Source organism: Bipolaris victoriae, assembly GCF_000527765.1.
Source record: "Bipolaris victoriae FI3 unplaced genomic scaffold scaffold_78, whole genome shotgun sequence".
Classification (NCBI taxonomy): Eukaryota; Fungi; Ascomycota; class Dothideomycetes; order Pleosporales; family Pleosporaceae; genus Bipolaris; species Bipolaris victoriae.
In genome coordinates this window covers 117,435-144,998 of record NW_014575314.1, presented here as the reverse complement: position 1 = coordinate 144,998, position 27,564 = coordinate 117,435, and the positions used below count along the sequence as shown (strand labels likewise).

At 50.7% G+C, this 27,564-nt stretch overlaps 9 protein-coding genes across 9 annotated transcripts; 5 read left to right on the top strand and 4 right to left on the bottom strand.

Annotated features, from left to right (window-relative positions):
* Window positions 1-2,068: 2,068 nt before the first annotated feature.
* COCVIDRAFT_28983 (lytic polysaccharide monooxygenase) lies at window positions 2,069-2,929 on the top strand (the record flags this gene model as incomplete). The annotated part of the gene is made up of 1 exon (XM_014698435.1): window positions 2,069-2,929. The coding sequence occupies one exon, from the start codon at window positions 2,069-2,071 to the stop codon at window positions 2,927-2,929; it is 861 nt and encodes a 286-aa protein (XP_014553921.1).
* A 2,682-nt stretch (window positions 2,930-5,611) lies between these two features.
* COCVIDRAFT_106445 (hypothetical protein) lies at window positions 5,612-6,760 on the top strand (the record flags this gene model as incomplete). The annotated part of the gene is made up of 3 exons (XM_014698434.1): window positions 5,612-5,655; window positions 5,711-6,081; window positions 6,198-6,760. 3 exons carry the CDS (start codon window positions 5,612-5,614, stop codon window positions 6,758-6,760), a joined length of 978 nt encoding a protein of 325 aa, XP_014553920.1.
* Window positions 6,761-6,995: 235 nt separating this feature from the next.
* COCVIDRAFT_18305 (hypothetical protein) lies at window positions 6,996-8,603 on the bottom strand (the record flags this gene model as incomplete). Its single annotated transcript, XM_014698397.1, has 5 exons — window positions 6,996-8,189; window positions 8,240-8,357; window positions 8,406-8,435; window positions 8,489-8,537; window positions 8,588-8,603. The coding sequence occupies 5 exons, from the start codon at window positions 8,601-8,603 to the stop codon at window positions 6,996-6,998; spliced, it is 1,407 nt and encodes a 468-aa protein (XP_014553883.1).
* Window positions 8,604-9,339: 736 nt separating this feature from the next.
* On the top strand, window positions 9,340-11,810 carry COCVIDRAFT_28980 (hypothetical protein; the record flags this gene model as incomplete). The annotated part of the gene is made up of 4 exons (XM_014698433.1): window positions 9,340-9,390; window positions 9,444-10,433; window positions 10,487-10,618; window positions 10,668-11,810. The coding sequence occupies 4 exons, from the start codon at window positions 9,340-9,342 to the stop codon at window positions 11,808-11,810; spliced, it is 2,316 nt and encodes a 771-aa protein (XP_014553919.1).
* Window positions 11,811-11,977: 167 nt separating this feature from the next.
* Window positions 11,978-12,698, bottom strand: COCVIDRAFT_106417 (hypothetical protein; the record flags this gene model as incomplete). Its single annotated transcript, XM_014698432.1, has 2 exons — window positions 11,978-12,224; window positions 12,328-12,698. The coding sequence occupies 2 exons, from the start codon at window positions 12,696-12,698 to the stop codon at window positions 11,978-11,980; spliced, it is 618 nt and encodes a 205-aa protein (XP_014553918.1).
* Window positions 12,699-14,761: 2,063 nt separating this feature from the next.
* COCVIDRAFT_106480 (hypothetical protein) lies at window positions 14,762-15,304 on the top strand (the record flags this gene model as incomplete). The annotated part of the gene is made up of 1 exon (XM_014698431.1): window positions 14,762-15,304. One exon carries the CDS (start codon window positions 14,762-14,764, stop codon window positions 15,302-15,304), a length of 543 nt encoding a protein of 180 aa, XP_014553917.1.
* A 535-nt stretch (window positions 15,305-15,839) lies between these two features.
* On the bottom strand, window positions 15,840-17,952 carry COCVIDRAFT_106431 (hypothetical protein; the record flags this gene model as incomplete). The annotated part of the gene is made up of 4 exons (XM_014698430.1): window positions 15,840-16,703; window positions 16,755-17,036; window positions 17,089-17,535; window positions 17,587-17,952. The coding sequence occupies 4 exons, from the start codon at window positions 17,950-17,952 to the stop codon at window positions 15,840-15,842; spliced, it is 1,959 nt and encodes a 652-aa protein (XP_014553916.1).
* A 1,010-nt stretch (window positions 17,953-18,962) lies between these two features.
* On the bottom strand, window positions 18,963-19,462 carry COCVIDRAFT_18300 (hypothetical protein; the record flags this gene model as incomplete). Its single annotated transcript, XM_014698396.1, has 2 exons — window positions 18,963-19,132; window positions 19,183-19,462. 2 exons carry the CDS (start codon window positions 19,460-19,462, stop codon window positions 18,963-18,965), a joined length of 450 nt encoding a protein of 149 aa, XP_014553882.1.
* A 419-nt stretch (window positions 19,463-19,881) lies between these two features.
* Window positions 19,882-21,185, top strand: COCVIDRAFT_40149 (hypothetical protein; the record flags this gene model as incomplete). The annotated part of the gene is made up of 2 exons (XM_014698429.1): window positions 19,882-20,196; window positions 20,304-21,185. 2 exons carry the CDS (start codon window positions 19,882-19,884, stop codon window positions 21,183-21,185), a joined length of 1,197 nt encoding a protein of 398 aa, XP_014553915.1.
* Between the last annotated feature and the right edge of the window lie 6,379 nt (window positions 21,186-27,564).

Below are 27,564 nucleotides of genomic sequence, written 5' to 3'. Positions count from 1 at the left end.
CACGAAGACGTCGTTGGAGCGTTGACTTTGGCACGTCATACGCTACTGCGAGGGCGCGCACTGATTGTTTTGGATTCTTACGATAAGATGCCATAGCGAGACTTATTCTACCTTCACAAGAAGTCTGTATAGAGCGTTGTTGTCGCGGCATAGTGGTGGTTGTGAAGAGCGTTGGATCAGGTTGGGTGGGGTGGCCCACTAACTGATCCGGCCCACTTACTGATCCTTGACGTTACACGTATTCGCGTATATAAGCAAGGGATGTTGAGCTCGAGTGTGCGTGCACTTTGAGCGAATATGGAATGAGTGCAAGCCCGACACTGAGAATGGACACCAAGGATGCAACAACAGCTTTCTGATACACAAGAGACTTGCGTGGTGGTGTTGGGGCGCCGATTCCCGAGATTAAATTTGCAATCAGGATGAAAAAAAAGATGAGTTACAGAAAAGTAGGAAGGGTGGCAGACGAACATATAACATCAACAATGTTTGGAATAAGCATCGAGTAGTGAGAGATGCGTGGTACTCATTGGACCTCAGTTGGTTTGAGCACTGGTAGCTGCACTAGAGCCCGTCAAAAGAAACATTCGGAAACTTCATTAGGCGACCTTGGTGTAGAGATAGCAGGGCTGGATGTTTGCCTTTTCCCTCAGGCATCCTTGCAAAAAGCATCCATCAGAAACCCCCATTCGGGTACATCACAGTCAAAACACCGATCTGGACATATGGGTTGCTTGTCTGTAGCCCACCCAAATAAGGATCGAAGATCGCACAGCACCAAATCTCGCAAGAAGTAGGCACGAGACTTTTTCATGTGGAAACACAGAGTGTCAGTCGGCCATGAAGCATATACTTTTGCCTGACTTCTCAAAACGTACAAGCAGGTTGCACAGGGTGTCCGGAATATGGAGCCGGATGTCATGGCTATGTCAAGCTGGTGGTTGAAGCTTGGTCTAATAGGACTCGCCGATTCTTGGGCGATTTCTTGAGCGTCTGGCCCATGATGGGCGGAGCATACCAAGACAACCGGCAAAGCGCGCGCCTCGTGCTCGTATTCCGAACTCAGTTGCAGTGGGGTCCAACTGACTCCTGGATTCTGAAACATTGCACAGCGTCTTTTCAAACCGAGGGGAGTCCTTAGTGAACCACAGTTTCTGCAGACGCCATCCGGATGTTGAGAGAATATTACACACGTCCATAGGATGTTTATCGATAGCTCTTTTCGCTTGAGGCTGACGGCTGAAACGACGGCGTTGTGCGGTTGGCGTACGGCAATGGGAGCCCCGTACAACCCCTGTTGGCAGCAGACTGCGAGCCGAGAGGTGGCCCGACCACAAGAAAAGCACGCTTGGTCATTTTGAACCAAAGAAGACATAACGTCACTGCCTTCTGATTCGTCCTGTCGATTATTAGATGTATCTCACCCCCCTCCGGATTCCACTGAAAAGTCTTGAGGGGCCGTCGAGACCTGTGGATATTTGGTTCAGGAACAAATAGTGCCGATCTAGTCAACAGAGAAGCGGCCAAGGCAGCCGCAGCAACACAGTGGAGACGACAGGATTAGCCAACTCTGTCATTCGAAAGGCTGCCCAAGACCGGGGCCACTAGGAATGACCGTTCAACACCCTGGTGACCCAAGTGTCCTTGTGCTTAGTTCTGCTGTACCTACATTAGCGTCAGGCACATATCCCACGTAATGGGGCGTCAGTGGGTATGGGCGTCAGCAGGCCGCAAGCCGGTGCCGACAGAAGCCACAACGTAAACGATTCTCTTGCTTTTCGGGAAATGCGGGGAGAAGGGGGACGGAAGAAGCGTCTGGATCTCCTTGTGGGATCATTTCAGCCCTTGCTCCGATTATACATAAGGTCTTTTCGTTCCCCGTCCGGTCTCGTTTTTCTTCACGCTCCAGCAAGCAAGTCATTCTTTCCACAGTCAGTCTTTGACCAGTCACTCTTTCATAGCCAGGTGCTATCAGAAACTCGCTCTTCGTCATTCTTTTATACCCTTTAGCGTTGCCTCGTCATCAATACCCCCAACGAACCCTCTTCTGCAAATCGCCATTATGTCCATGTCCAAGATCTTTCAGACCACTGCCCTTGTCGCAGCTCTCATTTCCACCGTTGCCGGCCACACTTCTGTTGAGAAGTTCGAGGCTGGTGGCAAGACTTATGAAGGCTACCGTCAGGCAAGCAAGGTCGATCCAGGTAATCAGTCTCCTGCGTGGTGGACCGCTCAGGGCTGGGGATACCAGCCCGTGTACGGCGACAAGATTGGACACCCCGACATCATTGCTCACAAGGACGCTTCCCCCTCGCCTTACACTGTTCCAGTTCCCGCTGGATCTGATGTCACTTTCCACTGGCACCACGAAGGCAGCTGTGGCGGTGGCGAAGAGGGCTGGGACTGCTCCCACCACGGCTGGACTGCCACTTATCTCGCCCCTTGCAACGGTGACTGTGCCAAGGTCGACAAGACGACCCTCCAGTTCTTCAAGATCCACGAGTCCGCCCTGATCGACTACCGCAAGGGCCGCTACTCATCCGGCTCACCCCAGGAACAAACTGGTTACTGGGGCACAGACGCCATCTTCTACGACAATGGCAACACCCAGACAGTCAAGATTCCATCTGACATTCCCAGCCAAAGCTACGTCCTCCGAACCGAGGTCGTCTCCATCCACAACAATGGCGATGTCAGCAACCGCCAGTTCTGGCCTCAAGCCTTCAACATCAAGGTTACTGGCGGTAAGGACGGCGCCAAGGTCCCTGCTGGAAAGAAGGGTACCGAGCTGTACAAGGCCAACGACCCGCTCCTCAAGTGGGATCTTTACTGGCACCAGGCTGGCAAGACATCCCCAGATGCTCCTGGACCTGAAATCGCATCTGTTGCTTCCAGCAACTCCAGGCGCCACGCCAGGGACTTTTCTTAGACGACCTTCATCTTTCTTTAAGGCTTCTTTTATGGACATGGTTTCGGGTGGACTATGATCTTGGCTTTGCAGTCAAGACAAACGGAAAACGGCGCGAATCTGCTTCGGCGATGGCTTTTGACGCACACTTCTTCTTCTTATGTTCCTTTGTGGAACTGGTTTTGAGAACACGACGCTTGCGGCACGATCTCATTGGTTTTTCTTCTTCTTCTCTATAGATACTTATCCTGCATCTCAGCGGATGTGAATGCAAATGAAAATGCATGTTCTGGGCTTCGAGCTCAACTTATACCTCGCCTCCACTTCTTCCAACTGTTTTGTGATGCACATGTCATGTTTTCTAGCCTAGTCTTGCATCAACAACTCTTGTTCGCAAATCGCCATGCTTGCATTTTTGTTTTCGGTTGTATATTCTACTGTCCGCGGAAATGACCCTTTCACGGCTTCTCCTCTAACCCACGTTAACACGGACTACGTTGAACACACTATCGACTCCTTTATTCCAAATATTACACTAACATATCCTTGTCGACATTACAAATTGCATTCGGACTACGCTGCTCTCACGCTAACCCTTTTGATGAGCTCTGGTTCAAAATGATTAATGGTGTACCGAATGCCGCATAGAGGCCTGGAACATAGTGTACCAAAATCGTGCATGATACTCTTTTGTGTAATGCAGAGTACTAGCGCAAGCCGAGGTAGCCCGTATCTTATGGCATTCGTTATAGTCGATTGTCTTAGACTAGATTGATTTTCATGTGATGAGGTCGAGTACGCAGTACCTGAAGGTCTGATTCGCATTACTCTTTCAGGTTGAATAGACTTCACCGGAATACTCAGGAATGCAAATGTTGCAATAATATTTTCAAGGAATGAAACTCAAATTTTGACTCGATGGTGTTGGGTAGAAACATGTTCATTTCCCTGTAATTAAGAATAGGATGAAGCCAAATGGAAGCGTCTATCAGTTGCCCGTCTCTTGCAGAGGAAACATTATTTTCTACTACAAGACACTAGCGTAGCACTGTAATCTGGTTGTTTCTTACGCGTTAGTTCATGGGATCGTAGTGATTTCGAATGTCATCGCATTAGGAGATAACTAGCCAGACACACGCATCAGCCCCACTCTGGTCATACGACGACCCCGCTCTCAGCAGCTCTCGGTTAGGAATATTTGTTATTGAGCCGGTTATACTCGTTATTGAACTTTTTTATCAGCTCACTCTTGTTTTCGAAGAGTTGTGTTGAAGAAAGAAATTCATCAAAGGTACTTAAGGGAAATGCTGAATATTTCATAACGTGATACTGTTATGAACATCTTCGCAGACTGATAGCCCAATCAAAAGCTATCGTATGCTCAGTTATAATGTGCATAGGTCGGAGCATTATCATGAACACAGTCAGCAGAAGAAATCCTAAAGAGCAAGTGGAGGGTTGGACTGTAGCAGGATTTTCTCGAATTTAGCCACGTGTCTCGGCATCGAAGAGTTTCTTGTCAGCTTCGGGTGTATGCTGACTGGATCTTGCAGGATCATCAACAAACTTGTATTGATGCATTACCACTACATACCACAATGACGATATAAAGCTCAAATTTTCAGAAGTATCCTATATTCTGAAAGCATCGTTGGTCCAGCGGTAGGATAATTGCTTCCCAAGCAATTGGCTCGGGTTCGACTCCCGGACGACGCATCAAAAATATTTTTGCAGCTGTAGCTCTTTTTGCTGCGCCCTTCAAATCATCGCCATTGCAGACGATTTGGTACAACATTGACTTTGTCTTCCGAAAAGGGCAGTGGCATCGAGAGATGCTGCAGATGAACACCACTTTCTTTGCTGGGTATCCTGTCGTCAACATTTAAGGTTGACCAATTGTTCTTTTGCCAGCGCTGGCGGTGCAATGAGAATAAACAGTAAGACTAAGATCACATTCAATCATGTAAGATGTAAAAGAGATGAATGCAAAGCATGCGCGAAGAATCAAAAAGCTTTTTGCAAATTTCTCCGTTTGGTGTACCCACTTGCATGTTTTCAGGCTAGCCCAGGTACCTGGGCGTATATGGACCAGAGATTGTGTATGCTAAAGGCAGCTAGTACAAAAGAAACCAAAGTCATTGCGTGTCCGTGGTCGTGTCCAAGCAGGCCATGATCGATGCGATAGGCATGGGTGATGTTGTTTTGATACACCGGGCATTATGTTGACGAGGTGACTGAAGATGAGACGCATTGAACCAAGCGACACCAGATGTTTGAAAGTGTTGCCAGTGAGCTGTTGGCCATACAGTTGTGCCCTGCAAAGCTCTCGAGGAATCTCGACCGCGAATAAGAGTATAGTACCATCATACGTCAACCGGCACCCCATATGTTCCGATCCTTTCTGGAATTTGTCTAGATAAAAAGCGAAAACCTATCCATGAAGGTGTTCATCAGGCTAGTGCTGAATTTGCATTTTAGACAGAGGATTAAATCGTAACAATGGAAAGAGATATAGTAGCAGGTGTTGTGTAGAGCAAGCGCGCTGGCAATCGAGCTCAAGTCGAGGCAGATGTGGGGTCCAGCAACCGCCCGTAGCGCTGCGTCATTGCTCGTGAGCCAACTCAACCAACAGCTCAAACAGCCAACGTCTGCTCCCCAAACTTGTCCTCATCCCAACCACTCACCACCCTTACTCCGCCAAAAATGGCCTCCAAAATCGAAAAGACGCTTGCGCGACAAAGAGAAAAGTGAATGCCTCGCGAAACGCCCCTGAATGACGCTGTCAAGCTGACCCCACCATAGAATCGCAGAGGGTCAGTACTACGAAGCCCACCAACAACTCCGCGTGATCGCCTCGCGCTACACAAAAGCCAGCGACTGGCCCAACGCAACCTCGATCCTCTTCCAAGGCGCACAATCGCTGCTACAAGCTGGCCAGGGCGGCTCCGGCGGCGACCTCTGCATCTTCCTACTAGACGTGTACAACAAAGGGGAAATCAAAGTAGATGCCGAAAGCAAAGGGCGGCTGTTAACACTTCTGCGGGCGTTCCCCAAGGATGAGCCTACCAAGAAGAAGTTTGTGGGCGAGATGATAGTATGGAGTTCGCGGTTTGGAGACTTCCCTGCAGGCGACCCGGAGTTACATCATGTTGCGGGGGGGTTGTACGCTGAGGGTGAGTTTTCCCAGCCAGAGATACCAGCATGCTGCGTCGCGAGCAAGAAGAAGAGATCATAAAAGAGAAAATCAAGGAGGATGTATTCAAAGCTCTTGCTAACTTGCAACCCACAGAACTCGAACCCTACGAGGCAGAACGCCACCTTCTCCTCGGCACCCAAGATAGCGCTGCAACCCTCGCTTCCCTACACTACAACTGGTACACATCAGATGCGCCGCACACAGCGCCCCTCTACTGTGCCCGTGGCGTCCTGCCCTACCTCCTCACCGGCAACCTCCGAGCCGCAAACAAATTCTTCCTCCTCTTCACCTCTGCCGTCGAGAAAACACCAAATCCACCCACACAAGCCGTTTCCACAAAGTCGTCTGAATTCCGCGTATACCCCTCGCTGCCATTATTGAATTTCCTCGGATTGCTCCTTCTGAGTGTGGAAAGGGGAGATCCCAGTCTGTGGCGTCAGCTAAAGAGCCATTATGCGGGCGATTTGAAAGACGTGAACTGGAATGAGGCGTTGGATCAGATTGGCGAAATGTACTTTGGAATCAAGATCCCCCGACAGGGCAATCCCATGTTCGATATGCTTGGGAGCATGTTTGGAGGCGGCATGGGAGGCGGGAATGGAGGAGCGAAGAAGGCGGTTGGAGGAAGGGCCCCACCAACCGCAGGATTGGATTGAGCGAGGGTATAGAGGAGGAAGGAGAAGAAGTGAAATAAGCACAATAGATGACGATGCCACGGCGGCAGAGATACCAACGTATACCCAGAAAAGAAAAAAGGCAGCAAAGCTCAGAAGAGTAATTCATGAGGGATATTTATTTGTTCACGTGATTGTGCCTGATGCTAATGTCTACCTGGTCATGTCGGCATGACAGTCCACTCAAACCCCTTCTTAATGATACCCATCTTGCCCTTTACATGGGGATGGTCTTCTCCTTGAAGTACACACCATACTGGTCCTCCAATGTTTTCATCAACGGCTTGCAAATCTCCGTGCTCATAGGCGCTAGGATACCCTTCTCGCTGAGCGTACCGTCAAGTACCTGCTGGACAGCTACCGCGCACGGCACACCGACCAACTTGGCCATGGCCGAGTAGCCCTTGGGGTCACCGTAGTCTACGAGTGTGCAGGTGCGGACCGCCTTGCTGCCGTCCTTGTTTTCGATTTCGAACCTGTGCTGGAGCATGACCATGTCGCGCTCACCCTCCTCATACTGCATCTTCTTCTCCAGAGTAGCGCATAGAGTGTCCAGAGGGTTGCCGCGAGGAATGATTTCCTCATCTGAGATGATACCGATCCAGCGGAGACCGGAAATGATGCGGTCCTTCTCTTCTGTGCTGGCGAACTTTGTTCGGGAGGAAATGGCCCAGATGATGTCTTCGTCCTTGCTGCTGGTGGCACCAACAATCTTGGCCGTGGCATCGCGCCAGGTGCTCTTCTGGCCCTCCTTGAGGAAGTCCTTGGGGTCTTCTGACAGGAAGCCAATGTCTACCAGGCACTTGATGTACTCTGGGAAACCCTGGTACCTCAGTGTACCACGGATAATGGTTTGTGCCTCTGGGATGTTGTAGCGCTCCTTGTAGGGTGTAGAGTCACGGTTGGGGTATGCGACGAAAGCGTAGCCGGGGTAGATGAAGTATGGCTTTGCCTCAGCCATGAGCTCTGGGCCCTCGATCGACTTGACCTCGCCATCTTGGTAGAAAGCTGCCTGATTTCTCAGGGCGAGCAGTACACCCCTGGAGCTCCAGGAGAACTTGTAACCGAGGGGGTTGTCTGAGGCCTCTGGAGCGGGAAGACCACCGCAGTATGACTTGAAAGACAGGATCTTGCCGCCAGCCTTGTGGACCTCATCGATGGTAAGGACAGCCGAGAGATGGTCGACACCAGGGTCTACACCAATCTCGTTCATGACTGTGATACCGGCCTCCTTTGCCTCAGCGTCGAGCTCCATCATGGCGGGGGAGACATATGATGTTGTGACGACATTCTTCTTCTTGCGGATCGCTGACTTGATGACAGTGGCGTGAAATGTGTAGGGAATGAGAGAGATGACAACGTCAACCTTGGCGACTTCGGCGTCGAGTGCTTCGGCGTTGTTTACGTCAAGCTAGTAATTGTTAGCAGCTGAGTCGACAGTGCGAGAATTGAATGCCATACGCTAATGGCGTTGGTGTTAGGAATGCCCTTAGCCAGGCCTTGAGCCTTTTCCAAGGTACGGCATGCCACTGTGACTTTGACGCCAGACTTTGCGAGAACATCTACGGTTGGGCGTGTGCTACTCAGATTAGTTACTGCATTTGTTTGTAGCATTTCGTTAACTTACACAAAACCGGCGCCGAGCAAAAGGGCAGTCCTGCCGCATTGTTAGCCAGTTTACATCAAAGGCGTTGCCTTTCTGCAACATACTTTCCGCTGTACGGTCCAGTGGCAGTACCCATGACGTTCTGGAGTTTGTCTACAAAAGCTATTAGCGTACTATCAATGGCACTGGAATTGAGCACCTACTGGTAATTGTCTCCATTGTGTATAATTTGTGAGAAGTTGCCAAGCAAGAGGAAAAAAGTTTGGGCAAAGTTATATCTCCCTGGTTGACTCCGGATCGGAGTACTGAGAAATCGGCGGGGTTACTCCGTCATCGCTCCAGAAAGTGGGGCACCCATATGCATAGAACTGGGGATGATTGTCTGATGCAAACCGAGTGCTGCTCCGAGGCCAAAACTTTAGTTGAATACACTTGATAACAGAGAAAAGTAGGGGATTCCTGAGTTAACCCTCTCTCTCTTCCTGTTGTCGCTTGATTGATCGAAATCTGCCGTATTCCCAGCGATGATATTGTCAACCATCCACGATTTCTCATTGCTCTAATAAGAAATACTGACATGCTAACTGCATAAGATATAGCACACTTCAGAAGCTCTCCATACACAAAAACGATAGTTCCAGCATTTCTGCCGTATGTCGTGCAATCATGGCTCTTTGGTTGGGCATTCTCGAGCATTGCCCGCCCTTGATGGGGAAAGTGGGCCCGAATGCCGCCAAGTGCACTAGACCGCATTTGAGTTGGTGCGGTATCAGGCGCATCGCCGACTTGCCAGGTACGCGTTTCAAGCCCGTGGGCAACCGACGACGACATACGAACAACATACAACAACTTTATAACAAGACTGAAGATACTTTCTCAAGTAAAGTCTTAGTACCTAGCTGCTTAATAGTCATACTCGACACGAACTGCCAAACTCCTTTAGGCTGCCATCACCATGCCATCAGCTATTGACCCTGACGATGACTTGTGGACAGCGATCAAACAAGTAAAAACTGACCATGTGTACTGTAGTCACCATCACTGTGCTAACCTTATCAGATATCCCAGTCGTCCGTGGGCTCGGACTATATTGATCAGCTGATCCCCATAATGAAGGACCCCCGTTACTCAAACCAACTGCAAGTCACATTCGATCGATATGCAAATGATCGCGAGCATGAGATTGAGCGAATATGTAACGCAAACCATCAAGACTTTGTGAGCTCTGTCGACTCACTGCTCAGGATACGGGACCAGACCGTGCAAATGAGTGGTGAAATCCTGCAGCTAAACGAGTCCATCCAAGAGAGTATCGAGAAGCTGGCGGAGCACAAGAAAGCGCTAGTCGACTCCAGAGGGGTGCGCCAAAACATCAACGAAGCTAGCCAAGCGCTCAACGCGTGCTTGAACGTTCTCCGAATCGCCAACCAGGTCCAGGATCTGCTGAAAGAGAAGAACTACTATGCAGCGTTAAGGGCACTAGACGAGCTTCAGACGATTCATTTGAAGGAGATTAGTCGGTTTAAGATTGCGAATTTGATTGAGAAGTCGATTCCCCAAACCCAGGAGCAAATCAGAGAAGCAGTCAAGAGCGACCTGAGTACATGGCTGTATCGCATCCGCGAGTCTGCACAGTTCCTAGGCGAGGTGTCGTTTTTCTATACCGAGCAGCGAAGAAAGCGCAACCAATGGCGCGCTGAGACGGATCCGCGCTTCTCAAAGTTCAAACTGAACTCGGCTATTGAACTTGTCGCTGATGAGACGGATGAGTTTGATGTTCTGAACAACGAAGAGGCAGGCAACGAGACCGACTTCTCCCGTTTGTTTGAAGCCATGCATATCAACGAGACGCTGGGTAAGAGCGAACAGTTCAGAGCCGAGTACGCTTCGGATCGACGGACGCAGAAAGATCTGATCATACCCAATAAACTTAATCTGCTTGATGAAGAGTGCAGCGACCTGAGTAGTTTGCTCGAGAGTATTGCGGGATATGCCATTATTGAGAAAGCAACCATGACAATAACAACCAATCTGCGATCACAAGCTGACGTAAGTGGAGTTTCCTGTCTTATTTGTCATCGTTGTGGCTAACACAGGAATAGGTTGACGAACTGTGGGATTCAATGTGTCAAAGTGCAATCAAGCTCATCACAGGAGAGCTTCACACCGTCGACAACGATGAGCTGCTGCTCAAAATCAAAGGCCGCATTGCACTTTTCATGCTCACAATGGAGGTTCGTATTCCTGACTACCGTATTCGATCCAAACTAACTCGACCTTAAGAAATGGGGATATTCGGTCTCTGCAATGAACGACCTGCTTCTCACCCTCTTCTCCAAGTACTCCGCTCTCCTCAAGCAACGGTTCAGCGACGATTTCTTGGAGATTGTACACACCGACGATTACATGCCCATGCCTATCAATTCACGGGAAGAGTACGATAAGGTCGTCTCCGTGTCTTGGTACAGCCCTCCGGCCAACAGCGAACAACTCACATTCCCATGTGTGTTGCCATTCTCACAAATGTACCCTCTATGCTGCATCGACATTAGGAACTTCCTAAATCAGATCTACCTCTTCAGCGACGACTATTTCCAAAAGAGCAGTGTCATTGATGAGACCCTCCGTACTAGCCTTGACGAGCTACTCTGCGAGAAAGTGTGTGGAAGTCTTGTCGAGCGTCTAAGCAGTCAGTATCCCGGCCAGATTGTACAAATTCTCACCAACCTGGAGCACTTTGAAAACGCATGCGTAGAGCTCCAGGACCTGCTGTTCGAAGCCCGCTCTTCGCCCTCTGCAACAGGTCCCATAGTTCTCACTGCCACAGAGCGCTTCGCAAAGGCCAAGAACACGGCATCGAACCGTGTGTTCGAGCTCGTCAACAGCAAGATTGACGACTTGATTGAGACGGCAGAATACGACTGGATGGCCACGAAACCGCAGACGGAGCCTTCGACATACATGCTGGAGTTGACTAGGTACCTTTCTAACATCATGTCGTCAGTTCTTCTTGCCCTACCCATGGACATCAAAGAGTTCATCTACTTTGACGCACTATCCCACGCCTCAACTGCCATCCTCGATCTGCCTCTTGCGCAACACATCAAGCGTATCTCTCCTGCCGCAGTTGCCACCCTCGCCGCCGACACGGCTTTCCTATCGCAATTCGTCAGTTCGCTGAACAACCCAATCCTCATGGAAAACTTGGACGAACTGACGCAGACGGTGGCGCTCATGGGTACGGACAATTCCGAAGAGTTCTTCGACATTGCGCAGAGGAATAAAAAGTACAGCAAGGTGGACCAAATGAAGGGTGCCATTTTGCTCGAGAAGGTGCAGGAGGGGGCGCAAGTTGCGGCGCAGAGTCCAAAGGCGGAGGGTAAGGATCGATTCGGCACTCTGGGATCGAGGTTTGGTATTAGATAGGTGGTAATGAGTTGTTTACTAGTCGTATCCACGTTGTTGCATAGTATGTAAAATCCAATAATTACAAACGCTTAATCGAGGGTATGTAGCCAGACTAGGGCTACTTGGTATCAATTCATATTGCCCACCACCACATCAAGACGACAAACTCCCCTCGTCGATCAAATCTAGTCTTCATCCTCCCTCGCAATGACAACACCCTCATCGCACTCGTCCCCACCACTCAGCACACCCTCAAATTGCCCTGCCAAGCCTAACCTATCACTCGCATCCAGCACGCCCTTGACCTCTGCAGAGGCAATCTGCTCGTACACGGACGTAATACCCGTGATGCGGCACACGCGTGCGACAGACGCCATCATGACGAGGCCGAGGCTAGAGAAAGGGCCCACAGCTACAAGCTGACTGAACTGACTATTACACGAAGAAATTAGCATCCGTACCCTAATATCTCAATAAAACTTGATTTTGCAAGTTGCAAGCAACATGGCGGAATAAGAGAAAAAAAAGAACATACTAATACCACGCATGCACCTCCCCCCTCTCATCCCAAAACCTCAATCTAGCCTGCACCCTCTGCCGTCTCTCATACTCCCTTAGCTCTTTCGCTTCCAGCTCACCCAGCAGCAACGCCATCTGCTTCCGGAAGCCGTGCAGCGCCTTCCACCACGTGCTGCGGCGGTGCTGGTTCCGGTTGCGGATGAAGAGTTTGTTGAGGAGACTGTGGATGTCGTGGAGCATGGCTATGTCGTGTGTGCTTGCGCTGAAGAGGGGGGAGGCGGATATGCTGGGTGCTGAGGAGGAAGAGGATGTGGAAGGGGCGGGGACTGTGAGGTGGTGGGATTGTTGGCGGTGGGGGAGAGTTGTGGAGGGTTTTGCGATGGCCATTTTTTTTCTTTGCGGGTTGGTCCTCTCCCGGGGGTTGGTGGTTTGCCTGGGGGGGTTTTTTTCTATCTTCTTCGAGGTATGGTGAGGGAGGGATTGGCTTTTGAATCGCAGGCCAGGTGGGTTTTGGTGGTGTGGTAATTATCGCAGATGTATCTCGCCGAGGCGACGTTTGGCCAAAAGGTCGTAGTACCCGCAGACTGAGGCAACACGGGAAATTTGCGCAAAAGGGCAAAGCAGCTGGTGATCAAGGTGACTCCGTATCTGCAGCTGATTCTGTATTCGGTGGTTGTGGGGTGTATGTCGCTACCTAGCAGCCGCAGTTGAGACCATGCAAATGGCTTTTTATATTGTCGAAAAAAGTAAAGGAAAAATTCTGCATCGATAACAGGCCTTTACCTGCTTCCATTGCAGAGAGAGTCAATGGTGGGATTTTAAAATAAGCGCAAGGCGGTAATTTGCTGCCTGAAAAAACGACGCGTTGGTGAAGGGGGCGGCCTATGCTGCTTGGGTTACCCTTTCTCGTTTTGAGCGCGCCCGTGGGGACTGGGCGAACTGGCGTATTTGGTTTCCTATACTACTAGTACTCTGCTTGCGGTGTCCAATGACGTACGGGAAAACCCCCCCGCTCTAGGCTCGATGCAGAGGTTGCACATGTGCATCTCCAAACATATGTAGCTGCATAGAAGCGCAGCCTTGCGGTACAGACGGAAAATAAAATCGTGCTCGATATATTTTGGATCAAGGTCGCTCTGTATGCTTCGTAAATTGGCAATTTGGCCGCCGGGCGGTGAAAAAGGGCCGGACCACGTGAACATTGGTGCTACCCACGTCCTCCTGGACATGTCCCATTCCTCATTCTCGATAGCTACAAATGGACTTGGGCCAAGTGGCATAGCTGTTGACATCGTATTCTTGTGTGACAGTTCCAGGGATTCGAGCGTCCATGTGAGAAACTCTTTGCAGGATTGTGAACCGATTGATGGTCGCACAGACGATCCGACACTGAGGAAACATAATCCATCGTTTCTCACCTGCAGAAACGAGAACGTAGAGTAATGCCATCCGAACTCTCCGACTCTCAAGTCTCTGTGTAAGTTGCATCAGGGGTTTCCTTGTCGCTTAGTGAGGTTTGCTTTGGTGAAGATCAGGGGACAACAGTGGCCCCAGTAGCCCCCTATTATCTCACGTCCAAGTCCCCACGTTCAAGACTGTCATTTCCAAGGAAGCAAGCACCCGTCGACAGATCTCTTGGACAACAACATGGTCACGATCGCGGCGCCCTATGACTGACAGGAATCGAACCTTGATCTCCGCCTCCTTTTGCAATTGGGGAGTAGTCTGTGCGAGGTACCAAGAAAGATAATAAAAGATGGCGAGATCTCACGCGTGCTGATCATCGCTGGTGCATAACGCATATCGGTGTCAGTCACTCAGTCAGGGTCCAAAAACCTAAAAGCCCACTTTCTGAATAGAGCATGCGGGTGTCCAATTTAGGACTTCAACAGACTTCCATACACAGAAGCATACATAGAGTTTGTACCCTGACGCAGCATAACACCACATCCAAGCTCGGCCGTGCGTTTGCATGTACCTACGTTGCGACGTTTTATCGGTGCTCACTTGCAGCACTCGCCAAGCAAGTGTTGATCGCAAAAAACCCCAGCCATCATGGCGCCTAAACCCAAGAAACGCAAAGCGACCGAGCCCAGAGGTCTCGCCCATGCTCTTACACACGCACGCCTTACCCCGCATACGTACATCCATAGCGCCACCACCGACACCGAGACCGTCCGCAAACGAAACGAACAACTAAGCCGGGACTGTGCTACGTACTTGCTACTACTCGCAAACCTAATCCGTAGTCAAGAAACAGGCAAACCGTCGGCCAGATACTGCCGACCCCAAAAAAGGACCAAACAAGGGAGAACAGGATAAACTCCATACAGTGCATACCATACGCATAGACCCCAAACCCATTCTAGCATCCGAAAACACAAAAAAACAGTACTATGACATCACCACAGCATGAACCCAACAACATGCGCCCAGACTCGCCATCATGCATGTCCGACACAACAGCAACAGACAGCCACACCATGTACACCCCGACCATAACCTCGGAGCACACCCTTCGCGTTAATTCCGACGACAATGACGATTACTACCCAGAAGAAGCAGCCCAAATCCCCCGACACGGCTGCACTTACATCCTGTGCGCCACCTCCGACAACGGCAACGTGCTGACGCTCCTCGACGGCTCCGTCGTGCTAGCCGCGCGAGGCGCAACCCACGGATCCATCTACTGGGAGTGCGTCGAGACGCAGGGTTGGTTCGGGTGGCGGAACTGTAGCTCGAGTAGGTTTGTGTGTCATGATGGGAATGGGAGGCTCAAGTGTACGGCCGAGTTGGGGAGTGGGTGGCGCCAGTTTACTGTGACGCCGGTGCCCAAGGGCGGGTATGTGCTGCAGATGCTGGATTGGTGGACGCTGAGGCCTGTGGTGGTTGATGAGGAGAGGGGGCTGAGAAAGTTGGGGAGGAATGGGGATAAGTTGTCGGAAGGGGTGGTGTGGGAATTTATCAAGGTTGACCCAAACTTGGGTAGTTAGCATGTAAATGAATTTGAATGAATCGAGGGCTATGAACAGGCAGGTCTCTTGTTTACTCGCCCACAGACTGAATGTAGACATCGGCCTTGCCCTGAGAGCCGAACGACCTTGTACTGTAGATGCAAAGAAATCAATCAAGTTACATATCGTCAGATCAAGTAGCGAGTCACAACAATTCACCAACAAGACACAATCATGGCAGTCATTGCTCATATTACCTAAGACATTAAGCTATCTACTATGGCACTGTGCTTTCACCAGCCCCAGTGCGATCCATCATCAGGTCAGAGACCACATCAATCCACAATCATCCACATCATTAATCCAGATCGTACGACATCATTCTGGAAGACATAAACTCGGCAGCGTCTCCAGTACCACTCCCAGGAAGCTATTATCAAGCCCTGTTTGACAAACATCTTGAAACAGATTCGAACAAACAAAGGAATCGTGTGCTTGCTGCACTCATGCGAAATGCGATAGATGTTGCAACATTGTCCATAGACGCGAAAACAAGCACCGGTCATGTCGATGCTTACAAGAAGGGGTTGTTGTTGGCATCCGCATAGCCACGAGCTGAGAAGGGGCGGATAGGACCACGAGCCATACCAGAGGGTCGAGTCGGGGTGCCGTCAGGAATGGCGGAAGCGACGCTGTTGGAGAAAGGGCTGCTAGCCGGCGCACCGATGATGCCTGGAACTGGAGTAGGAGCAGGATTCTCGTTGAAGTACTGGGTGACATGGGTCATGGGGATGCAGTCAAAGGGGATGCGACCACAGTGACCGCCTCCATAGGTGCACAGGTACCAAGTCTCGATGTCCTGCTTCTTGGCCTCGCTCAGGCCGGCAAACTGAACAGGGGTGACTCGCTGCTGAGCAAAGTGCATAGCAGCCTGCATCATGTCGCGAGGGCCTCCACGGTCGTAGGCGCTGGAGCGGTTGCGGTGCTCAGTAAAGGTAGAGTATCCATTGGGAGGATAGAGGCCGATGCTACGAGCACTATCCATGGAACGCTGAAGCTTGGAAAGATTGTCCGGACGAGGAAATGCCTGCTCGGTACCGGCAGTGCGCAGCTGGCCCATCATCTCAGCGTCGGCGAGGGTGAAGATCAGACGTGGGCGACAGTAAGGAGTCTCTTGCATGACAGACGAGTTGCGGAACTTCTGGACAAGTGCCTCGCGACCTTGGATGGTGGCGTAGGAAACCTCGGCAGTCTTGTCAGAGTTGAAGCCGGGCCAGAGCCGACGCTCGATGCGGTCGATGAGCGAGAGCATGCCGTTGGCATCCGTGAAGTTAATGAAGGCGTAGCCAACGTTGCAGCCAGACTTGAAATCGATACGAAGGTACATGAAGTCGTAAGTGCCAAAGCAGACGTCATCGAGGATGTTCTTGAGGGTCATCTGTTGAAGTGGTCAGCTTTAGTTCAATTGGCTATGCAACAAGCTACGTACCCAATCGAGCTTGTTGGGGATGTTGCGAAGCATGACAGTAGTGCGAACGTCGCTGCCATCAAGAATGCGCTCACGGCGAACGCGGTTGTGCTGATCGTGGGGATGGTTGTGGTAGCTGGAACGACGGTCGGAATACTGATCGGGAATCTGATGGTTGGGGGCGAAGCGATAACCGTAGATGCGACCATGGGCATCGAGGCGAGGCTTGGGGCGATTCGGTGAGGTCGCGACATGCTCATCCGACCAGAGGGCAGGATCGGAAGTGCACCACTGAAATGACTTCTACAAGACGTTAGCAAGGGCGCGCAAAAGTTGGAGGAGGGAGGAAACTCACGTGGCGGTTGATGCCCCAGACCGGATCCATACGTAAGGACTGGACAGCTCGAACAGCAGCATCAATGGAGAAGAACTCGATGCGATACACAACGACCATCTTGTCTTGGAGAGAGTCGACATGAGTGATATTGCGAACTTCGCCAAAAGCCTGGGCGGTAATCTTGAGGAAGTTGGAGACTTCATTCAAGTCCTCGGACGAGAACTCCCAAACGGCTTGGTCGGGATTTGGATCGATGACGATGCCGAGCTTGATCTGGCCCTCAAACTCCTTGAGGCTGGCGGTGTCCTGTGCCTTGGCTTTGGCAAAGTCGTAAGGTGTGACATAGTCGACAGTGAACTCATGCTGCTCAAGGATGTCCTTGCCTTCGGCAGCGTCGCGAAGATCATCGTAGCGGATGAAGACACCGCGAGAGTAGTAGGGGACAGCGTTGAGGAAGCATGCGTACTACAGCGGATGTTAATTAGGCTTATGGAAACAGGGAGGAGAACTAGTCACAAGCTTCATCTGGTGCTGAACGCTGAAAAGTTCGTGCTCCGAGTCGAGTCCAGCATGAGTACCGTCAGGAAGCCGGGAGATGAACTGATATCGGGAAACATAGCCATTGTTGTCTTCGGATAGCTCGTTCGTGAAGACACCATCAGCGGAGATAGCGGGAAGAGGGAGGGCGGCCTTGATGATGGTGGGCATGTCCTTGGCATCTTTGACAGACAGTTTACCAGCAGCAATGGCGGTAATCTGACGACGATGACCGATGCGGGGCTTGCGGTCCACGTCAGGTGAGTAGAGAGTGGGATCAGTGCCGGCATAAGGGCTCGACGAAGGACCATGGGCCGTTGAAGACTGAGGAGAGGTATGAGACATGATGGTGGAAGTGAAAGAAAATGTACAAAATGTTGTACAAATCGAAGAGATGTGGTAAAGGCAAGACTTTGCAGTTGACAAAGCTCAAGCAAGAGGCAGAAAATTGACAGTGGGGTAGAGGAGGCAAAGGAGGAAGGAGCGAGGGAGGGAGGGTTTATATCCTCAGAGCGGGCGCCGAAGCTCCAGCAGTCAGGTGACGATATTAGCAGGAAAGTAGCAGTTTTTTCGCTGAAGACGTTCACCGTTGATGGGAGAGTGTGAGTCGGACGTCTGGGAGGTCAATCGTGAAGTGATTCAAGGTAAAGGTGAGCGTCTTGGCAGGGTTGACATAGTGAGACACTGCACCGCCACAGCCCAGGAACTGTCTGGGCGAAAGCATGGGTTGTATCGCGAGGAAGCGCTTATAAGGCTCTGCAATATCAATTGCGCATGTGGGCGTGATTTGGAGGTAGTGGGTTTGCGCCACAGCTGTAAGACACGTGCCGAGTCTGGAGTTGCATGCCTCAACCACATGTTCACCTATCGTGGTGCCCCACCCGTCACCTTCTAGCGCCTTTAATCTTGTCTACCCGCCCGCCAGGTGAGGCATGAGTGACAAGGACGGCAGGAACGTGCACAGAGTCCCAGTCTGCGGAAGGTGAGGGGTGGGAAGCTTAGTAGGATGTAAATCGGTGAGACGTCCTGTGAGCCTGAAGGCTTTTGGAGGATGATTGGACTCTTTCCAAAGAGATCTGGAAGCATGTTGTGAACTGAGTATGAGGGTCCTTGTGTACAGAGATCCCTCGAGGCGAACGTTTGCATGTAGTACGACTTGAGCACAAATGGGTAAACAACTCTTCAAGTACAGAACCAGCCTGAAAAATATATCACTTCTTTCGTGACCCAGCACTTGCAAAAGCTCACAACTGACCCGGCTAATATCAATCTTGTCTATGACCCAAAACACCGTGCCAAGGGTATCGTAACACCAAACTCCTCGTAGTGCCATGTACATGTTGCCCAAAGAAACTTCACTTCTTACTCTCGCTCTCTGCTTGGAACATCCATCCATCATCCTCCAAACTCGCCACCTTTTTCCTTAAGCTACTCTTCAGCGCAATCCTGATCTCCTCTTCAATTCCCGCTGCAGCCCAGTGCACATTCGACTTGCCGTACATTTCAATCAACTCGTTTTCATGTTCTATCGCCAGTCAGTTTCCTCTTTTATGCCCGGATTCTGTCAAGACCTACCGCCCTCTTCATCTCCCTCTGGCCCAAGGCTGGCCGTGCCCATATTCTTGTACACCGGGGTCGGCGCATGGATGATGTAATCTCCCTGTGCATCCTTCTCGACTAGTTCATCTTCAACGGGTTGCGTGAAAATGTCTTGTTGAATCTCGCGGCTGTCGGGTCGAACTGAAGGTGCATTCTGGTTCTGGCGTCGTGAGGCGGGCGGTTGTTGCTGGGCCGTGTGGGCAGCGAAGAGGTTGCGCCGGGTGTTAGGGTTGAGTCTTATAGCACGGTTGTCCATTTTCGCGCAACTTTGTACAGCTCGGGAGAGGCGGTGTTGGAGACTGTAAGAAAGCTATAGGTTGTAGTGTATGTGATGTTGTTGACGTCGACACATGGCATAACATGGTTTGGATGGCGCGCCGTAGCTAGTCAGGTACGAGAACCGCGGTTTGTGGGGGATGCACCTCCGCGGCGTAGTTTGCCAGCCATCAAACATGCCTGTACAAACACGACCACGCAATGACTGAACAAACACCCGTTAAAACTCCCTCTGGCCTCCCGGAGAGACCGCCCACTCCTATCGAGGATTCATCAGACAGGTCACCGCCCCGGAAGCGACCCAGAACTCGCGCACCTCCACAAGCAGCAGCATCAGCCTCTGTCAAAGCAGAACCCACACAAGCACCAGCTATTGAAATAAATACCCCGAAATCAGATATGACAGTTCACACATTTCCCATACAGCCCCTCAATCGCTTCCGCGGCGCGTCAGCAACCATCAAGCGGCCCCATGAGATCGCCCACTTCTCATACGACGACGACCATGTTTACCAGGCGGACGAGTCAGGAATCAACTACTATGTCCACCCGCCTATGGGTGTAGATCTCAAAGAAGGATTCGACACGTTCAAACACTACCAAGATAAGGAAGACCCGCATTTGGATAGCTTGCTTAGGGCGCTTATGGACAACAAGACCGGCAAAGGACAGCCAAAGGCAGATTTCATGACCTGGCGAGGCATGATGACCAAGGTATGTTGATGCAGGCTGGTTTGAAAACAGGCAAGGTAAGCGGACCCGGTTGTCCTACCTTACTACCGCTGCAGAGACGACCCAAAGACACTTCTGACGGATATCAGATCATGACAGCGCCTTTTGACAACTTTGCCGAGTTTGGTATGTTTGCCACCCTACACGATGGGACAATCTACATCGAGGAAGACTTTCCTTCACGAGCTGCCGAGCGCGCAGCAGAAGCTGAGCGACCACCGCCTCGGCATCAGCATGCCAACCAGCAGTCGCGAGAAATGATGACATACTGGGGCTACAAGTTCGAGAAGCTCACCTTGATACCCACCCTGCCATCCGAGACGCCGCGCGAGGAAATTGAAAAACATCAGCGGGGTGTCGTGTCCAACCATGCCCAGCTCTGTTCCATAGTACACACGTCATTTGGCCCCCACAGCCTTGTTCTAGGCGGCGAAGTCGATGGGCTTCTCGCCCCCAAGCCCAGTGATCCGGAGCAGCCCATCCAATGGGTTGAGCTAAAGACAAGCGAAGAGCTACCTCCCCCGCACCTCCAGCAACACCGCGATATCCTCAAGTTCGAGCGCAAACTTCTCAAGTTCTGGGCCCAGTCATTTCTCCTCGGCGTCCCCAGAATTACCGTCGGGTTCAGAAGCAAGAGCGGTATACTAAGGAGCTTGCAGACTTTCAACACCCATGAGATACCTGGTATGGTGCGTAGAGGAACGGGATGCTGGGATGGAAACGTGTGTATTAACTTTGCAACTGAGTTCCTGGCCTGGCTGAAAGGCGTGGTACGAGATGGAGGTGTGTATAGTGTTCAGTTGCGAAAAAAGAGTGGCGTTATTGAGGTGAGGAGGGTGAGAGATGGCACTGGAAAAATTGTTAGTGAGGAATTCAAGAATTGGAAGATGAAGCAAGAAAGTGTTGAGAGTGGAGGTACAGAGGCTGATGGAGAGGACAAGAACGCAAACGAGAGTGTCGTTGCATCCTGATGTATTATAGGACTTGCTCCCGTCACGTCACGCACAACAGCAAAAGAGAGACATCTTTTCTACTTCATAAATGAAGAATTCTCATAAAGATGTCACCAGTGTCTGAAATGACTTGCGACACAGGAATCACTTGCGAGATGGATGCATTTCCAAGACTTCTCTTCTTTTATACTGGTACAGTGAAAATCATCTCATACTTGAATACTCTGCAAAGATGTCACTAAACGAAGAAGTGTTGCCAACGACAGATGTGATTCCATTTTCACTCTGTCCTATCTGTTCACATGCTCATTTTCACCTGAAGTTATTTGTTACAAATATTCAGTTTTGAATGTATGGTATCATCATATGTACGGATGACTTTGTCAGCACCCGTATGATACATGTAAACGGGTGGCCTATGCAGTCAAGGTAATCTTGTCAAGGGTAAGACGGGCGGGTGATCATAGGTAGGCGGGCCAAAGCTTGTAATATTCACTCTCTAAGCTTGATACGGGATAAAGCAGCTTGATTCGGACGCAACCGATACCGTCCCGTACGTATTATATACCGTCAATTTATCGTGCTGAATGTACCAGGGCTCTCCTAGCATACGGTACATTTACCGTACTTGGCCTACCAAGTACGGATCGTCGTCGGGGACGGTTCTCCCGATCTCTACTAGCCGCATGCTAATCAAAGCACGTCGAAAGTACTGTCGAACAACGAACATCGTGGATCGCGAGATCCACAATCGCCAATCTTTCATCCGCCGCTCCGCCTCTCTGCCACGCAAGACGAACAGCCTCACTCCCATCGATTGCTCTATCCCTCACACCGCCATTTTGCCCTCCCCCAAAGGACCGTTGAGTCCGCGGTTAAAAGAACAGAATATAGATGTAACACTTGACGTGGCCGTAAGCCGGCCCATCTTCCCATGCAGCCCATCTCTCCGACAGCGACCCCACCCAAGCCTCCGGGGAGATGCAAGAAGGGAAAGCAAAAACCCCCGATTGCGTCTCGATTAGCCTCCGTTAGCCACGTTGGCCCGTCTGACAGCCACGTTGACCCGTCTTACAGCCCCCCGACGGACACGAGAAAATCACAGAAATCAAGCACCGATAAGCACTTGATGAAGCAGGCGGACTCACATCCGCCTCTTTAAACACGCACGAGTCTTCATCTGCCGCTTTTATATCAACACGTCCCCTTCGCAGCGCATTTGCGAATCAAATGCCTCCAAAATCCACCGTCACAGTCAGCACAACGCGCGCGCGTCCCAGCACCATCCCTGTACAATGCCATGCGCCAGCCCGACCACCTTTCCCTTCCCCCCTCCCCATGCCCAATGCCGCGCGCCTCGCACCCTCCTCCCTCCCCCCCCCCTTGATTGACCATCCCGCCCCCTGGGGGGAACTTGCGGTCCCACAAGCGTAATGCCTACTACTAGTCCATGTAGGTATGTTGGCATCGGATTCGCCGATGTTATGGTATGGAGACAGAGAGACAGTAAGTACGTAAAAAAACGCACGGTACAATTGGAGGGTTATGTCAGCTTCTGGACGAGCCCGAAAAAGAACCACCGACCACTACCGATAGGGCGAAGGGCCAAGCCCACTAAATGATTATCCCATTATCATTTGGCGAAGCCGGCATGACGAGGCCAAACGACGGATGCAAGACCAAGAAAATTGTACACGGGAAGCGAAGCGAAGCTCGCGAAACGCATAGAGGGACATTATCTGTGACAAAGCCCAATCTCACATGTCATCTTTGTCTTTGGTTGTTGTTTCTCTTGGGGAGGATGACCGGTTGAGGTTGTTCAAATTTGCCATCTCATCTCATCTCATCTTACCCTTCTTTCTCCCGTCCGTCCTTTTTGTGCCCTATCCGTTCCCTTGCCCTTGCCCTGCCATGCCCTTTCGCCCGTTGCTAAAATAATGTAATCAATGTCATTTGGGACGACGTCCCCACAACCCATACATACCACTCTGCCTTACCCTACCCTACTTAACTGTCCCCACTTTTTTTAGGCTGAGCCGGCTGACGTCCCCACTCTCTTGCTCCTTCCTCCTCCTACCCATATCCTTGCTTTACTTGCCTAGACTGCTTTCTGTCAGTCGTTTGGTCAATAGGAGGGGGTGGGGGGGGGATGCCCCTTGTTATCCCGCGATTTTCCTTTTAGTGGGCCCGATGGACGAAAGATGGGGATCCTGGTAAGGATGTTTAGAAAGGGCCGAGTTGAGAGCGGAGGGTGTGGCTCCGTAGCCAAATAGGAAAGATTTGAGAAGTTGAGGTAGAAGGGTTAGAAGGGGAGCGGCGGGAAGGAGGTGGTCATATGTCGGGTAGGGCAGAGACAGAGAGAGAGAGAGAGAGACAAAAAACGTATGAGAAGTGGGCTGTTTTTTTCTCTCTTGGGCTTCCCTTTCCTACTCACCGACTAGAAAGATGAGAAGTGTGGTTCTACATGGATAGACTCGGGATCAGTCAGATCCGAATGATGGGCCTGCACCTTCCCCCCCCCCCTCTTCCTTCTTCTTGTCCTCTTTTTTTCTGGTAAAGGTAAGCGAGATAGCCAGATGGCGAGAAAGAGAGAGAGAGATGCAAAGAGAAGTCGGTGTACACCTCACACGCACATGTACATACTGCATATGTAAAAGTCCTCTATCCATACACCGCAAGCAACCAAGCAAGCACCTAGTCCCCCTTCCTTCCTCTCCCCAAACCACATCATCCATGTATAATCCACACCCACAGACACCCCAACACCTCGCAGCCACCCGCTCTCTCTCTCTCCCCTAGTCAAAAACACACACGGCCAATCCTCGCTCACTCACTCGCAAAAAAAAACAAGATAAAGAGAAGCAGCGAACAAGGATCGGACAGCCGTGGTCCGCTCTCACATGCACTTCCCCCTTCGCTACCACCCGCGCCCCCTCCCCATTCCTGCATCCCCTTCCCGGAACCACTCCGGGGCTGCTTGTTCGGCTAAGGCGTATGGCGTTGCCAAAGTGCATCGGTTGGGGGGGGGGAAGGAGGGTGTGGGCGTTGTTGCAAGGCAAGGCAAGTAAGTAAGTAAGGTATCTAACGGCCGTATTGATAGAGTTTTTGTTTTTTTGAAAGTGGGTCTTTTGTAGGGAAGGGGGTGTCGGATGAGGGGTGCTGATGGGTTGCAAGTGGGCAGGGGAAGTGGGTAGGTACTTAGGGTAGGTAGGCGAGGTAGGTGGAGGGATGATGGCTGTGTGTTTGGTAGGTTGTATGTACTAGGTGGTGGTCTTGCGGGAAGGGAAGGAAAAGTGGAGACGGTAGGAAGTGGGTTTTGAGGTGGTGTTCTTGTGATGACCTTTTTTTTGTAGATGGTGTTTTTTTTTATTCAATTCATTTCCTTTGTATACAATAATCTAATCTTTTTTTTGAGGGACCGCACAACAACCTGTTTTTTCTCTCGTCTTCTTTCACGTCACTGGAATCAATGAAAAATCAGGATTGTCTGGTTACATAACAGATTTTGTTGGAGGCATGAATTCAAAGTACTTCAATACTAGATTGAGTTGCATAGATGGGATTATGGGTTATAGTCGAATACACATATTCAGCTACAAAACCCCCCTTCCCTTCCCCTGCTTAGGAACTCGTTCTCCGCGTCAGCCCTGACACCCCCCTCCTTCTCATCGCGGTCCAAATACGAGAACAAGCGCACACGCACTGTGGATACCACTTAATAATTACCTGTATTTGTGCTCGTGCCATGCCCCTCCCCAACCTCCACTTCCCGGCGTATGTGTGAGTGATATGGGAGATGCCGTTTATACGAAGGCTTTTTTTCCGCCTAGGGTGGGGAACGATATGTGATTGTTCCCCCGTGTTTTTTATGGATCAGGGAGGGGGGAGTGAGACGGGAGATGCCGGGGGTGGCTGGTTGGTGTGCTGTGCGGTGCGGGTGAGTATGTATGGAAGGATGGATCGAAGGGAGGGGAGGGGAGGTGGCTGGGTTGGATTGGATGGATAGATGAAGGGAGAGATAGGAAGGGGGTGTGGGTTATGCGGTGACATGGTAGGTCTGGGGTTGTTAGAGATTATATTTGGGGGCGTTCGTGGGAGATTTGGGGGTGTGGTATATGTCTTCGTTTTATGCATGTGTGGGTAATGATGAGATTGATATGATAGGAGTGTGAATTGTCAGTGGGCTTCACAAATGCATCGTCTGAGTGAAGAAAAATTATGGGATATGGATCATGGAATAACGACACAAATCACTAGCATAAATCAATGCATCCGAAGATGACAACGCAGTCACTCTCTTTTCTTCCCGTCACTCCGGAATTCAGGGTCTTGTTTGATCGTCCACTTTCGCCGTTGCAAGAATGATTACAGTGGAAACGACAAGACCTGCACTTCCATGAACTATTCATCTATCTGGAAAAAAAGAGAAGAGAAAGAAAAAAGGAAACTACCAAGTCTGCCGAACTACTTAGAACGGCGAATAAGGAAACAAACTTCTGGGATCCTACAGGCTGGAATAAGCAGAGTTTCGAAACATGCACAGGTTTAGCCCCGGAATACAGGCCGAAATCTTCATCGGCGATGAGTGAAACGGTGGTAGGTAGAGCGTATGGAATGACTGTGGGTACTATTATTTGTCAACTGTAGTTGTTATTGTTAGTATTTGCATTTGCATCTGCATTACTGGTGTTGGCATCGGCGGCATCGGTGGTATGGCACCGTCAGTATGGCATCATTATCATTAGCATGGCATCGTTAGATGTGGCACCGTTAGCATCGTCAGAATCATTAGCACCATCATCATAATCGTCGTCGTCATCAGCATAATCTTATCACAATCATCATCATCATCATCACCAGGAGTCTCAATCTGGTGTTCCGACATCTAAAACTCACCCTCACTCCCCAGTCTTATCGACAACCGCGGGCCCTCGTATCAACCCAAAGTCCGACCATTTACCGCACTTCGGGTCATCTGTCGTGAGCAACGGTCCGCACCGTAACACTGTCGGGTCATGCACTTCACATACATGACGGGGCCCAAAGTTTGGATAAACCAGCGTCACCAGGCCGTGTCCAAGTGTATCAAGGAGCGAAAGCATCTAGTAATGAAAACTCCCCAAAAAAATATCCGGCATGACGTGCCAATACGACGGGAATGCAGGTGAGCGCACTCGCAGACGCTGCCCCCGAGGGCGTAGCAGGGTGGTCCTTGCCGCTCAATATGTGCAACGGGCTTGCATCCACTACTGCCCGTACGCACGTCCTCTCTGACATGCTGCTCGGTGTGGGATGTGAAGCGGCTACGGCCTACCCTCCGTTTCCATCCTGTCAGCATTTTTTAGACTTTGTCCCCCAGAAGCTAGGGAAGGGGGAGGAAGGGATCAGAGGCCGAAGCACGATCGATCGTCATTTCCTTTGTAGCATATCATTGTCTCGACTGGAAGCGTCGTGAAATGTTAAACCCACGTGGCGAGCGACGATTACTACAAAAGGGAAACAGGGACATGAATTGCCACCTTTGAGCGAGCGAGAGACTAGGCTCAAGAGTATATCCGTGTGGGTGATCTTCATGAAACTGGCTGTATGTATGTATGTAAAGTTGAACCCTGGAACGGGCAGTTCCGTACATGTGTGATTGTGTCGGATTCTTTTGCCGACAGCCTTACGGCATGAGCTTCTAGACACATATGAATGCAGCAGCCTGCAGATACGGAGAGATTTCGCTCCCTGAAACAAGATTTGTGCTTGCCCATTTGCAACATGGACGAGCGTCTGGGACAGGCGGCCTCGGTGTGGCGGATTCCGCTCGACAAAATTCGGACTATTCTACTATGCATGTGTTACGCGCCTTTGGACGAACAAGCGATGCAGTAATACTCGAAGCGATGCAGTAAAACACGTAACGAAGTGGCCAAAAGAGTAAATATGCCGAAACGGTCACGTGTTGATGTATGGCGCATGGAGTACATTGCTCCGTACCTGACGCATTGTGTAATCTGTATTCTATGGCGAAACTGGTAGACACGTCTACTTTTGGACATTGCCACGTTGATGAGAAGCTCCGATGGCTTCTATTGGAGTCGCAAATCCTACTATGGGAAGCAAGGTTTGCACCACGGCCATGTCTAACGCACGTCATTCCGTACAACATTGCGCACCCAGCTCAACCCCAAAAAGGCCCAGAAGCAGCGTGGAGAGAAAGAGAAAGAGAAGGAGAGATACACATGGCAGATTTTCGGAATGCGCGCAATGGCTAGGGTTTGGGTGGCCTGAAACACAGTTGGCGCAACCTGGTGGCAGCTCGCTCACATTGCCTGTCGTGGAGGATTTTTGAGGAAGTAGGAGCGATTGAAGATTGCGGAGTTGATGCCGACGCATGTCATACGTAAGGGTC